This window comes from Asterias rubens, chromosome 1 (genome assembly GCF_902459465.1).
Source record: "Asterias rubens chromosome 1, eAstRub1.3, whole genome shotgun sequence".
Classification (NCBI taxonomy): domain Eukaryota; kingdom Metazoa; phylum Echinodermata; class Asteroidea; order Forcipulatida; family Asteriidae; genus Asterias; species Asterias rubens.
This window is the reverse complement of record NC_047062.1, coordinates 6,258,782-6,273,589: the sequence shown is the minus strand read 5'-3', so window position 1 is coordinate 6,273,589 and position 14,808 is coordinate 6,258,782. Positions and strand designations below refer to the sequence as shown.

General features: G+C 39.1%; 1 protein-coding gene across 2 annotated transcripts in view; it reads right to left on the bottom strand.

Moving 5' to 3' along the window:
* Positions 1-1,619: 1,619 nt before the first annotated feature.
* The window catches only part of LOC117292343 (TOG array regulator of axonemal microtubules protein 1-like), a 51,964-nt gene continuing 38,775 nt past the window's right edge, over positions 1,620-14,808 (bottom strand). For both annotated transcript variants that reach the window (XM_033774369.1, XM_033774375.1), the window contains 12 exons: positions 11,446-11,929; positions 10,545-10,704; positions 9,886-10,068; positions 8,742-8,934; positions 8,300-8,448; positions 7,297-7,455; positions 6,548-6,674; positions 5,365-5,474; positions 4,037-4,235; positions 3,254-3,470; positions 2,785-2,871; positions 1,620-2,079 (listed from right to left, as the gene is read on the bottom strand). In XM_033774369.1, the coding sequence (XP_033630260.1) occupies positions 1,832-2,079; positions 2,785-2,871; positions 3,254-3,470; positions 4,037-4,235; positions 5,365-5,474; positions 6,548-6,674; positions 7,297-7,455; positions 8,300-8,448; positions 8,742-8,934; positions 9,886-10,068; positions 10,545-10,704; positions 11,446-11,929 (2,316 nt within the window). In that variant the 3' untranslated portion in view covers positions 1,620-1,831. The remainder of the gene's footprint in view (positions 2,080-2,784; positions 2,872-3,253; positions 3,471-4,036; positions 4,236-5,364; positions 5,475-6,547; positions 6,675-7,296; positions 7,456-8,299; positions 8,449-8,741; positions 8,935-9,885; positions 10,069-10,544; positions 10,705-11,445; positions 11,930-14,808) is intronic.

The window sequence follows — 14,808 nt, the reverse complement described above, 5'->3', positions numbered from 1 at the left end:
TTTTCTTCTTACCAAAATTAGATAATATCTGTACAGTGCGATGGCTCCATGAAATGTGAGAGTTAAGGCCGAGTCACACTGCAGCGATAACGAGAACGATAATGATCATGACGCAAAGAGAACGCATTGTATTGGTTGAATTGCTCCTCGCAGAATACGCACACGCTCCTTCAACCATTAGAATGCGTTCTCTTTGTGTCGTTACTGCTGCAGTGGGATCGGGCCTTTAACAGGTTTTTGTACAAACTGACCTGAAGGAAGTGCATGCTCTGTGGCTCTTTTGTAAACATGTAATAGTACAATGGCTGCCTAACATACCAGACATATCCATGCTGTGGACAGCACAACTCAAACTCTGATTAAGTAACAAAAGTGCGCCTCTCCTCATTTCATCGTCTTATAATGCAGTCATCTAGTTCCTCAACAACTAAAAACAAGTATGCAAGGGATATTACTGCCTAAAAATGTTTTTATATAAAAATGTTTTTCCTGCTGTGCACTACTACAAAACTTGTACCAAATACAAAAAAATGCAAACATTTTAAACACAGTAAAAAACATTTCCACAAATACAATGAAGCATGTCACAATAAAAATGCATTAGATAACTATCCCTTGCATTTGCATAAAGTACTATTACATAACAATAAGTTGCTTCATACGACCCAACTTGGTTTGTGTTTAACGTTGCATCAGTGCTAGGCAAAGTTGATATCTAACGTTTTGTGTTAACTATAAACTAAACAGCTATAAGGCAACTGTTGAAACCCTGTGTAGATGTAATCTCGAACCAACAGAAATACAGACTCTGTTATCACTCTAACAAAGCAAAATATCAAACATGACCCCAAAGCTCAATACAAAGAAACGCTTTTACTGGGAGAATCAGTTTGCAAAAAATGGCGCCTAAATATGCCTATTATGTGAAATTGTATACAAACGTACATACAAAAAATCACACACGACACATGTGAAACTATTAGTCTTTGGTTTCTGATTGACCTCAGATTCAAAGTCGTTGCAACTTTTACGCAGATTTAATTATTTAATCGTTGCATCTTTGAAGGATTGACATGTGGGGAGACGGAAAAATCTCTGTGTTAAAAATTGCACCCAAATACCAAGCATCAAATGATAATTTGACTTTAACTGGTAATCTTTTTATTGGGAGGAAAAACAGATATGGCAGTTTATGAAGTATATAACTAAGAATGGGATTGTAGTTCTGATTGGACCCAAAAAACCTCACTGTTTTGTTTAGTAAGCCTTTTCTACTGTTAAGTCTTCTTGCTAAAATGCATGGGTGGTCGGTAAACCAGAAAGAGCAGGTTCAGGTACCCACCATGGTTAACTAAAGGTCAATTATTTTGACTGGTCCCCAGGCTGGTTGACTACTGTGGTTGACCATTTGGAACCAGCCTCATTATCATGGTTGCCGCAGCTAAATCGCTGATAAAGATGGCGACTATTGGGAACTTTCTTCTTAAAGAAAAACAGTTTACATGTCACCATATCCACATGTGAAGTTAAGCCAAACACGGCATGGTACGGACATGGTGGCTTGGTACAGGGTGGTGGCTAGGTACATGTACAAGGGTGGGGTGGGAGGGGGGGGGGGGTCGGCTAGGTGCAGAGTGCAAATTGATCAAGGTGACTATCACAACCATTAATTCTCACACTTTCTCTCAAATTTTCTTTCCATATTTCAATACAGGAAAATATTAAATCCAATAGATGTATTGCAATATATAAATATATTTCCATATATAAATGGTTTGATTTGTCCATTTTTTGTTAATACTTTACATAATTATCTACTCTTTATTTGGTGTCATACACCAATCATCTCCATCAGTGTGTGATGTTGCCGCGGTGGTAGGCTACTTGCATGCTGGAGTAAGGCGTCACCCATCAGGCCATGGAGTTCAGTCGCCAGTGTATTGACGGCGCCCCGTAGGTTCAGCGTTCCTCCCGGGACAGCCCCACTCCCTGTGAGGCTACCAAGAAGGTGCCACAGGACTGGTAAGACGTTGCGAACCACTGTCTGCTGTTTGCGTTGATAAACTTTAGTTGAAAGGACTGTGGGTTTGAGAAAAATAAGGGATCCATGAATCTTCTTTTTTCGTTTAATAGGTACCCGCATTAAATATGGGATTCAAACTGCCTCTAGATAGCGGGCAATCTTGTTGGTTTAGTTGGTACAGTATGACACTGCTCTAGAATTTTAAAGTTTGTGGGTTTGAATCCCATGCGAGTAAACCGCCTGTGATTTTTTCACAGGACTCGGGGAAAGTACTGAGTATACAGTGCTTACAAACATTGGTGTATGGGTAAAACCAAATTAGTAATCTTCCTTGTCCTGCTCCAGAATTTCCTAACAGATTGTCTAATGCTTGCTAGATTCAAAAACTTGTTTAAATCTTTAGCTCCCACTTAAAGTGTTTACTGCGGAACAGTTTTATGAAATGGGGCGCAGCCGATTTCATGAAACGCTAGAATTAATCATATCTCGAGTTAGGAAGAGTAACCCGTCCTTACTTAGGATGGGTTCAATGCATCCTGCGCCTTTGGATACGGACCTTAACTCAACCCAAGTCCTAATATTAATCCTAAGTTAGGAAGAGTTTGGTGAAATCGACGGTAGAACACTTTTTTTCCCCGGATAAAGAGAAATCCCCAAAGGTAACAAGATAAATATTTCAGGTTTTGGTTTCTTTTTTTTCACTTTTCCATGGACAAAGATATGTCTGAGTGTGAACTCCAAGGCTATGAGTTGTTACTTACAAGCTAATTTCTCCACCATCTTGGGCTTGACTCTGGCATTTCCATACTGCGTAGCAGAGGAGAACGGCTGCACTAAGACAATCTTATCTGGAGGAGGCAAAGAAGATGGTTTGGAGTTATGAGAAACTTTGCCTTCAGTTAAAAAAGGACTTCAAAATTATAACATCAATATTGTACAGTTTATGGAGTAAAATCTTTGAGAAAAGTCTTTGGTTCGTCGAGATAAAAGAAGCGTGTTAGTTTGTATTAGGTGGTTACAGTTGTTTAAATAAGTGTTTAAGGAAATAAAAACTCAGGATTTTTTAATGAAATTTGGTTTCTTTTTTAACTGAGAAACCACAAATACAACGATTATGCGAACTACCAAATATTTAGACATTTCTAATAATGTCTAAATGAACGACTAGAAAATAAAGCTATTCAATAAAACTACACTATAACAAAATCCAGAAGATATCCTTTTACGTACCAACATTTGCTATAATGCTGTCTAGTATTTCCTCACTAGTTTTGCATATAACAGCATTCTTTGAAGCTAAGTTACCAGACACTACTGGTACCACTCCTGTTACGACAGCAGCTAGGTATTCCCCAAGTCTGGGTACCATACCAACCATTGTTTGCAGTGCAGCTTGGTTTACTTTACTGTTGGAGTCAGTCAGCCGTGGTGTGAAGTTGTCAAATATCTGTTTACAGAACAGGGAAAAAAATTCAAATCAGTCTTTTGATGGAGCTCATTTCTAGTGCAATCTGTTAATTATTGCCATGCAATGTCGAGGGACTGTGGAGTTTCTCAGCCTCAATATTTGCTAAACACTTAAAAGTATTGCTTCATAGCAGTAACAGGTCCGGGTCAACATGCAATGTAATGTATTGTATGAGCATAGAACGTGGCAGGTTCCCCTACAAATTTAGCTTAGTAAATACAGTCCTTTACAGCGCTATACAATTGCTTCAGGCAGACTCCTGGTAATAGCCTACCCTACCCCAAGAGATCGGGTTAATTCAGATAAATTGCAGCACGAGTAAAAGAATGCGACAACATGAGGTGATGGTGGGGTTGAACAATATTCTTGGGTTTAATTCTTGATAATAACAAAAAAGAATTGAACTGTGTTCAACTCCTGTGAAACATTTGCTGTGAAAACAGCCATGTGAGATCAAAATTTGCTTCGCACTCTCAGGAAGTACGATTTGGGCTTTAATCGGGTAAAATTTCTCAAAACCGGAGGAAAAGGAGATCAAAACAAACCTTGACTATATTGGATGCTACCAGTTCCTTGTTGGTTTCAGCCATCTCCTGTAATTGGTTGATCCCCTGTAACCTCTCCGTCCAATCAGCAGCTGAGAGTGATTTGCACATGTCCTTGACTGTCTCCTGATCCCCCTCGTTGTTACGTGAATTCCGATTGGTCCGTTTCATCGAACTGGACAGTGGAGTTGGAGGATCACTGTTGATAAATACAAAGAGCCCGTCAGATGGATATGTTTCTAACATAGGTTTTTTCCGGTCAATTTTGGCAAATAAGCAGCCAATTTAACCACCAAGCTATTCTATTTCGCGTGAAATCGAATGCTACTGCAAAGGGTAGTTCGATTTCGTTTTATGATTTGTCAAATAATCATTTCTTTAACAATTCATCAAAGCAGCATTTAAATTCGCAGACGCTTCTTGAGGCGTGTGTGTCACGAAAAAGAATGCTGATATGTTAAATTGAACAGAGTGCTAAAGGAATTTGACTCGACTCAAAACGAAATTGAATGGCCGAATTCTCAATTTGAAACGCAGTAACAACTGGAGAGGCAAAACAGCTTTAATTCAAACGCATGAAAATTAAATTGGCTGCTCATTTACCGAATTTGACCGAGAAAACCTATAGCATTGTTTTGCTGTTTCATTTTCGTTTCATTTATTATTTCACAGGGTAAAAAAAACAGTTACAAAAGAGACATTCAAATTACAAATACGCTAAATTGATTACACAAGACTGTACACAGTAAAACTTGTTAACAGCATCCCCCCCACCCCTCCACGCTGGATTACCAAATCAGAACTAAATCACAATCGAGTGGATCTCCTTATTATTTGCCACAATGTGCTTAAAAAAACAGTCAAAATTGTGTACATGTAGTATTTATTGATAGATGCAGTTGTGGCGTTACCTGGGAACTACGTAATTAGGCCAATTATTAATCCATCTGAAGTAAAGTTTTATGACTCAATCACTTATCGCAAGGAAATTCCCTTCGCCTTCAAAGTTTGCGCAAAGTACAAATCGCCCTTTAGAGGGAATCAAGCGAGGGAAAATATTACATTCTGGATGTTGGCTGACCCTACCTGGATTTAGTGATGAATTGTTTTTTCCCTCTGCACAAGCTAGCGTATCAGGGAGACAAATGCAAATTGCATGCCGATTTGTGCTAATTGCAGGTGATACACACAACATCAACAAATTGTTATTTTTGCTTTGTGAAAATAGATTATCCATGTCTGAAATATTGAAAGACCAAACAGTCAAGATATAGCAACATCCAGCATGAAAGCCATAGCCCTAGCCGGAGCCAATGTTTCATACATACCTGCTGCCAGCTGAGTCCATCTTTTCCCTTGAGGAGGAGTTGACACGTGGGTTGGACTGACTACGTCTCACTCGTGCTGACGATGAGTCATGCGGTAAGCCACCAGGACCCTTCAAGATTTTAAACAAACAAAAATATTGAGAAAACAATTCTACGAAGAAATATTCATTTTTAGACACAGAAGGGGAGCAATGAAAAACAAGTAAAAATCAAAACTGCATTCATGATAGCACCCAACCCCTTCAGGGAAAATGTCCCTAAATGATTGAAAGAAAACAGAGCAGAGAGAAAACCTCCATGACTTAAACAGGAATATTTTGAGAAGATTCTTTGTGCCACGTTGGCAGTCTGTTGATGCAATTGTTCCATAATTGAGATTAATTAATCCAACAAACTGAAAACTATGCCACTGTGAGATTTAATGGCATCAGTTGGAATAAAGAGAATATCTTCTTGCTTGCATAGCGGAAGTCTCTTGCCAACATGTATCCTTACACCGATGTGATTAGCACTGCACACCAATAACTTTTGCAGTACCCACTGCTAAAATATAGGATTCGAACTGCCTCGAGCTACCTGACAATCTCGGCGGTCTAGTTAGTAAGACATCTGCTCTAGAAAGGCAAAGGTCATGGGTTTGAATCCTACACAAGTGATTTTCCATTGAGCTTTGTCACAGAACTCATGAAAGTTCACAGTGCTTTACGTACAGTGCAAGGGTAAAACCAAAAAATAAATGGGTTCATGTTTTCTTAACTCAGTAATGAGACAAGCTGATGAGTTTTGAAAGTTATTGGAGCTGTTTTTTTTTTTTAAAGAAATCAACATCTAGGAGACTGAATTCCAAAGTAAGATTGGGACTGTGGTCTGGAGAAGTGAAAGGTTTGTGGAATACACAATTGTGCTAGCCTGGGTCCAATTTCACAGAGTCGCCTCAGCAGAAAATATTGCTTGACAATTTTCTGCTAAGCAAAAATTGGTAGGATACCAGTCACAAATTGTACTTGTGACATGAAACTTTGGCTGGTATTCTTATTCTAGTAAGCATAATATTGTTGTGCTTAGCGAATTTGTGTGCTTAAGCAGCTCTATGAAAGTGGGCTATGGTCCCAAACTAACACTTCAAGTATTATTCAACGTTCATTGACAACTTCTAGTATTTTATTTACAAATATTCCCTTGCCTTCTGCCTGAGATGCTCCAGTACTTCCTTGATGGACCTCATGTCTTTGGATGGTACATATTTCTCAATCAGTTTACCAAAGGACTCGTGTTGCATCATTGAGTACAACATCTTGCGAGCATAAAACCTAGCAAATCACAAGCAAAATCAGAAAATATGATGAAAATCAGGAATTCTTTGTTAAAATTATAAAGAATCACCCCAGAGAATGATGTGTTGAACATCTATCTGCTTTGCAGTAATCCATGCAAGCTGCCATTTTAGCTGCATGACATACTTCAGTTTACCCCTTGATTGGTCTGGGTTTTGTGTTTTTGTCACGCGGTATTGATACTCCCAAGTCCCCATCTGATATAGAGGACGTGCACAGCCGACTAAGATAACAAAAACTTTTTGCAAATACCCATTGCGCAAGCGCTAACTGTTGTAACTTGATCGCTAGCTAGACCAGCATGCACCTCATTCCACACCTAAGGCACGCGTACTGAGTATTTGCGATAAGGTCTTTGTAGCCCTAACAGCCGACGTCACACATTGCTCCTTCCAGGCATGATATTTGGTCTTACGAAAAAAAAAAAAAAAAAAGCATTTTATTGATTACAAGGGCTGATGAACATGTGCACATGGTGACTTTATAAAAAAAAACAATTCTAAAATGTTTAATTAAAATTAGTTGTTTTTTTCCCAAGGGCAAAACAATGAAAACTCAACGAAGAAATAATATTGTGCCTGTCCTGCGCAAATCATACCTGGTTTCCTGTGCATTGTCCACAGCTAATCGAGCCGCTGTGGGTAGAATCTTATCTGTGATGTCCTTCACGCCACTCAGAACCCTCCCTGGTCCCATCTTCTCTACTAGCCTGTCAAGGTGCATTGCTGTGGCCTTACGGACATTCGGACTCTTGTGACTGTACAGAGAGAAGGATAAATAAAATAGATAGTTTTGTAAAATTGTGTATTTTATTCAAGACAATAGACACTATTGGTAATTGTCAAAGACTAGTCTTCACAGTTGGTGTATCTCAACATATGCATAATTTAACAAACCTGTGAAAATTTGAGCTCAATCGATCATCGAAGTTGCGAGATATTAGTGAAAGAAAAAACACACGAAGTTGTGTGCTTTAAGATGCTTGATTTTGAGACCTCAAATTCTATATATGAGGTCTCCAAATCAAATTCATGGAAAGTTACTTCTTTCACGAAAACTACGTCACTTCAGGGGGAGCCGTTTCTCACAATGTTTTATACTATCAACCTCTCGTAATCAAGAAAGGTTTTATGATAATAATTATTTTGAATAATTACCAATAGTGTCCACTGCCTTTAAGTCAATTCGACAGTGTTCCAAAAGAACTACTCACTATTGGGTCAATGGGCAACTACTTCATGTTGGGTCACTAGGAGGCAGGAGACGTATCATGCAAAATTAAATTGCGAGGAATTACAAAAGGCTAACAATGTATAAATTACACTTTGAGAACAAAAAAAGTTACAAACGATAACATTGCAAAAAGTGGACACATAAAAAAAGGGAGAAACAATAAATGGTGGTCTGTATTAATTGCACAGAACTAAACAATATTAAGGAAGCCCTGCTTGAATCCTAAGATTGTTACAAAATGCCTTAATGTCTCATGACAACTGATTAACCAAATTTACAAAACTACCATAAAGAAAAACAAAACATTGATGAACATCTAAAGAGACAAAACAACGTTTCAAGAAAAAACAGTCCATAAGAAATCTAACCTTGATCCCGCGTTAATGAGTGAGCAGACCGCCCTCTGTGGACTGACATTTGAAACCATGGAATCCAGGGCTTTGTCGACATCTTCCCGGATGAACGCATTGCTCTCTCCTCCCTTGGGCACCAGGATCTTACAGATCTGATCCAAGTCCTGAAACAAACATTTTCATTTTATTTTACTTTATTTACTCTGATCGTGTAGCCAAGGACTCAGAAAAGCAAACTTCATCCCTGCACAAGCCAAGAACCCACAGTATGACCCGACCTTTAATAAACTTCTTTCAACAACAAAAATTTCAAAGTCATGTCAGGATGGGGACAATGGACATGCTATCATGCTTTCAAAGTAGTATAGAATGACTACAAATACAAAACCCAGAATCCGATTTAGGAAAGATTTGAGGGAGTTACAAGTTGATCTTGGGATTTGACGACTGAACTAACCTTGTCCATAGCCGATTTGAGCTCTTGGAACATTTCAGCCATGCACATGATGGCCAGCTTGGACACTGAGGACCGTAGGTTCTTCACTTCGTTCATCACAGCAACGACCACAGTGTGCGTTTGATCTGTGATGACCTCGGGATGAAACTTAACGAGTCTTCGGATGAGATTCAAGCCCTCCATCTTGGTTTCCCTGCACAAATAACAAATAAAAAACACAAATATACCCTTTGAAAAAAACATTTTCACCATAAGAAGAAGTGTGCTATGAAAGCATCTAAAAAGCCTAAACAGAAGGAATTATGTTTTATTTTATCATTATTATATATAAAAATGTGGTGTTTTTTGGGGGGTTTTTTTTTGGGGGGGATCAGGTTATCGAAAAACCTCTCTTAGTTGTACTTCCACTATGCAAAGTTTCAAATCCTACTAACAGAAGGAATGCATGTAGTTCTACATGTATGTGAAGCCCCACGATACTTTCTTTGAACATTTGCACAAAACCAAACATACCCCCAGAACCCTCTGCATTATCAACATATGCATCAGTATGCTAAGACAGCATTTTAAAGGTCACAAAAGTACAACGGTAAGGAGGTTTGTAATTCTATATGGAGGTGAGGCCCCAGAATGCTTTCTTAAAGAACATTTACAATGTACGCAAAACCAAACATATCCTTTAAACCTTCATCATTTTCCCCATAAGAATCAGTATGCTAAGGCAGCATCTCAAAAATTCAGCATTGCAAAGATACCACTACGCCAAACTGACCGCCCAATGAAACTTATTCAACCTTGGATAATGTACATGTCAATAATTCTCTGAAAGTACCGAGTATACATTGCCAAAAACCAAAAATTTATATTCTTTATCCCCGATGCAAATTTAACATCTATTATATCGTTGCGGTAACCGCTGCCAAAACATAGAATTCAAACTGCCTCTAGCTACTGGGCAATCTTGGCAGTCTAAATGGTAAGACACTGCTCTAGAATTGCAAGGGTCGCGGGTTCGAATCCCACTTGAGTAATATGTCTGTGATATTTTTCCACAGGACTCGGGAAAGTACTTAGCATACGGTGCTAACAAACATCAGTGTATTGGCAAAAACAAAAAATTATTAAATGTTTCTCCAGCACATACCAGTCCTCGTTCCCCATGTACTTGTACGCATCTTGAAGAGCCTTGTCGGGGTGGTTGAAGGGTTTCATCTCAGACGCATCTCCTTGATTCGATTCATGCGTTGAGCTGAGGGCGCTCGATGGAGGACCACCCGAGATACTCCGCCCAAGGGCGCGGTGCTTGGGAGATTGGGGCTGTGTGGGTCTGTTGGTGGAAAAAACAGAATCAGAAAACAGAACAGGATTGAGGAAACTTTTTGAATTTGTTTCCACTAGGGACTCATTCATCCAGGAACTTTGTACAGGTAGATATTTGGTCCTTGGAGAAAAAGTGGTCCTTGGTCCTTGGAGAAAAAGTAGGACTACTTAACTACATGTACATAAGGTTTACCTTTAATAGACTTTACAAACCTTATTGGCAAAAGAAAATCAGGTTTTTCTTTAGGGCATACAAAAAGGAAAACAGACTTTTACTTAAAAATAGGAAGAATATCATGCCTGTTTGTAAAGATGGGTAAGCGCAGCCCCATCCAATGCCTTATATCACAAGAATTTAAGCAACAAATCTACTAAACGCCAGCTAAAAAAAATGCTGGAAAGGATTTGGGGGTCTTCACGATTAGTACTTAATTGAATGGTATCTGCACTCCATTCATAAGATCAATCGACACAAATGCTTACGATTTGGTTTTCTTCTTCTTGGCTGCGATACCAGCTACTGGTGGTTTCCCTATGACCTTGGAGGGACTTTGAGGGGCTCCAGTTTCCATATCGATATCTTCAGCTTCATCAGTGGGCGATATTGCTGAGCTCCTCGGATTGGATCCAGATATCTGGAGACCTGACATCAATCAATGGAAAACAAACAACGTTTATGTTTAGATAAACACCCCAAAACATGTATGTAAAATTTGTTTATTTGGTTTTCCTTGTCACACAAGGCAACTTTTACAGGCAATTTGAGGGGCAACCAACTGTAGTGCATGCTACAAGGCCACTTCAGCACCACGATTTCCAAGAAAAACATGTTAGCATTCAAATGTCAATGGATTCGTCTTTTGGAGATTGCGTGGAAGTGGTTACTAGTCAATTGCCTCGTGTGACCATGGCTCTTGCACTGATGTGTGTAAAGCACTGTATACTCAGTTCTTTCCCCCAAAATCCTGTGATAATAATTCCACAGGCACATTACGCAAGTGGGATTCAACCCACAACCTTTGCCATTCTAGAGACGATGCCACAGGACTCAGGGAAAAACTTAGTATGTAGTGAATACCCCCATCGGTACCCCTTCGTAAAAACATAATCATATTCTTCATCTGTGATGCAAATTGAACATCTACTAAAAATGTAAACTTCTCACTGACCAAGAATTTACTTGACAATTAAACAGAAATTCAATTGAGGTGAACTCATTATTGTAATTCTTTACCAGTAAGTTGACAAACTTAGTCCCTCAGCTTCGCCTCGGGAACTAGATTTCAACTTCCAATAATCCACTGTCCACCCTCAAATCATTGTGTTTTTACCCTACTGTACCATTTAAATAGTGATATCCATCGAGACTATATCATAAGCTTACCTATTGCATCTGTACTGGAGTTATTATTATCAATCTCCAGCTGTTTGAGCTTCTCTCTCTCCCGATCACTGGCCCTCTGTCTAGCCAGCTCCCGCTCCTCATCCTTAGCCTTTCGAAGTTCCCTCTCCTCGTCCTTGGCCTTCCGGAAAGCTTTCTTCCTCTCCTCCTCCAAGGCAACCCGTTGAGCTTCCCTCCTCTCCTCCGCCTCTTGCCTCTTCTTCTCTTTCTCCTCTAAAACCCTCTTCCTTTCCTGCCTGTCCGCCTCAATCGCTCGTCTCCTGGCCTTGCCCTCTTCCTCAGCAGCTTTGCGCTTTGCTTCTCGTTCTTCCTCCATGACGCGGCGACGTTCTTCCCGCTCCTGGGCGGCCTTTTCTCTCATCGCTTGCTTCTCTGCCCGCTTCTGCTCCATCTCTTTCTTCTGCTCCTCTTGCCGTTGAGTCATCTTATCTTGAAGAGCTTTGGACATAGCGATCTTGTAAGCATCCTGTGATAGGAATTAAACCAAACCAAATAATAACAACATTTATAAAGCGCCTTTTCCTTGGGCTGCAAAGTGCTCAGAGAATGACAAAAAAAGACAAAGATGGAAGTAACTTTTTGGAAACCAGGTGGATAAAAACCACTGCCAGGCTCAGCCTTCAGCACTCACACATGAGAAGGTAGTCCAGCCAAGGCTGTGCTGTCTTCGACAATCATTGAAAACCTGAATGATGAGTTTTGTAAAATACCAATGCTCTCAAAAATTAATCTTAAAAAGTTCCTTCTAATGTCTGATACATTAGTTCTAGAAGGAGTACATTAATTTTTGTTTTCTAAAAAACAAATCGTACAGCTAACCTATCACATTCGGTGACTCAATTGCTTGTAAGAAAACAGTAATTACAGTTTTGTCAGGCAATATTTCCATATTCAAACAAGTGGGTTTTTATCATAAAAATTGAACAAGGTTTGATTCGGACAATATTCCCATGCAAGGAATGAAACTCTTTAGGTCAATTCCTGAAGTATCTAACCCCTTTTTGGATGGAATATTGTAAACAAGTGGTCTAGTGCACCAGACGTAAGTTCTAATGTTGTCAGTGTTTGATTTCACCATCATGGTATTCTTATGTCCTTGAGTTTAACACGTAATAATAATAGCTTTGTCGGTTGGATGGCGATGTTAAGCCACAGGTCCCATCCCAGTACACCCATCGTTAAAGAGAAGAGGTTTGCCCTGGTGTTTCTGGTAGCAGATAAGGTGCAACACTCCACTTTAATCTGGACAAACTTAACATGGAGATTCTCTGAATTAAGTACAGAGCGTTCCCACTACACATTTCAGGGCTAAAATTCCCCAGATTAACAATCCCAAAACTGGCTTAATCCAAGTAAAATCAAACCCTGCCCAGGACTAGAGTTAACCCACTAAAAATGTTGGTGTTAAAAGACGACTCACTGCAAATTGCTCTGATAAAATTTTAACTATGAACACACATCAGGTTTTCCTGTTTACGGTGGTGGCAGGTTGAGAGTTTTAACCACCTCCATGGAAGGTGAAGTCGGATCAAAAATGTATAAACTCCAGTAGCATCTGCTTATAGGGTTAAACCATGGCACTCTTATTACATACAACCATACAAACAAAACAGACTCCATTGTTTGACAGGCTTCCTATCTCTCTATGCATGCAGTGAACGATTTCCTTTGTGCAGCAGAGCTAAATGCTACACAAAGTCTATCAATTGCTACTAAAAAAAATCATTGTTATGTTACTCAATTATAGCATTCAATGTGCACAGAATAAGTCCAGTCTAAATTCTATGGAATGCAAAATTACTGGGTGCTTTCATTCTATGTAAACGGTATTTTACATTTTTTATCAGGATATCTGAAGAAGAAAAAAACACAAACAAAGTGGGCCAAAAATGATCAAGTGATGAACTTTACGTTCTTGTGAAAGCTGGGCCTGTAGTCAAGGGTCGAAATGTTACAGATGCTATGTCAGATTTTTGGCCAATTTGACCAAAAATTTTTTGATTGAAACTTCAATAGGTATTTTGATGGGGGTCGAGAAAGTTACAAGCTTTCATTTGAGCCATTGCTCGAAAAAGTCCGCCAATTTATAGTAGCAGTGAAATAAAGTGCTCAAAATTAGTTTTTGTCGGGATCCCGACAATATATCACGTGACCAATTCTTATGTGTTTTACAACAAACGTTTTAAATTTTTGTGACCATTGAAAGTAAAAGTTAAACTTTTTTTCGTTTGAGCGGGTGATACTCTTTGAAATACCATTCACTCAAAAAAAAATCTTTTTTAATGTTTGGGGCCAAAAATCTGACATAGCATCTTTAACAAATGTGTAGTGTGAACAAGGGCTCCGGTGCTCCATGTTAATATTGAACTGGGTTAACTTATTGTGGGGGTTATGTGCAAAACAAAGATGGGTTGAGGAAAAAGGGCTATAACTGTCAAAAAAAACCAAAAAAACTTTTAGAGTTCCTTCTGGTGTGATGAAGCTGTACAAGAACTGCGTATTACTAGCCTCGTTAATATTGTATTTCAAATATAAGAATTGTTTACTTCATTCCATGCTCATAGTCAATAAAATGTTGTACTGTGACGTTTATACATCATTCATGATACCTTTTCTGCCGACACAATTGACACCAAAACAAAAAGATTATAAGCTGCTGCCACAACAGGCTCTATGTCCATATGACGAGTATTCATTGACTTGAATAAATATTCATTAATTTTCCTTTCAGCAGAAAATCAATATTAACGACTTGTCCATGTGGTGCTAAGAACAGGCCATTAGTCAAGAGACACAGTAAAAGGGACCACTTTGCAACAGACACTTTTAAAAGCAGTTTTTCCACAAATTGTTAAAGTTTGCGTTCAGTATACTTTTGATAATAATAATTTTGTTAAGGGGTAAAAAGTCAAATGTTACAACTTCTTGCATCACGTGAGTAGTAAAGGTGTGTTAGGCCGTGTCCGAATTGGCGACTTTGGCTACAGCTATAGCTAGATCAGCGCGTCTGTCAGTGTTGAAGAAAGGCAGACGCACGCGCCCTAGCTGTAGCCAAAATCGCCAATTACATTAGCAGGGCAGCCAACATCTTCATACGATAATCAGGGAGATTTTGTACATTTATAACAATCATGGAGATATTTAGAATTACATTCAACATTACAGAGAAAAAAATGTCCAATGTTTTTAGAAAAGATTGTTTTATTTTCAAGGAGCCCTCTACTGCTGAATTAGGGAGAGTTGGCGGCTCTGTGTCACTCGCTTAGTCAGAGACACCAGAGCTTGGTTCCAGTGCGCTCACAACGAATAAACTGTCATGTGTGATGTCTACCCAGTTAAATTCTT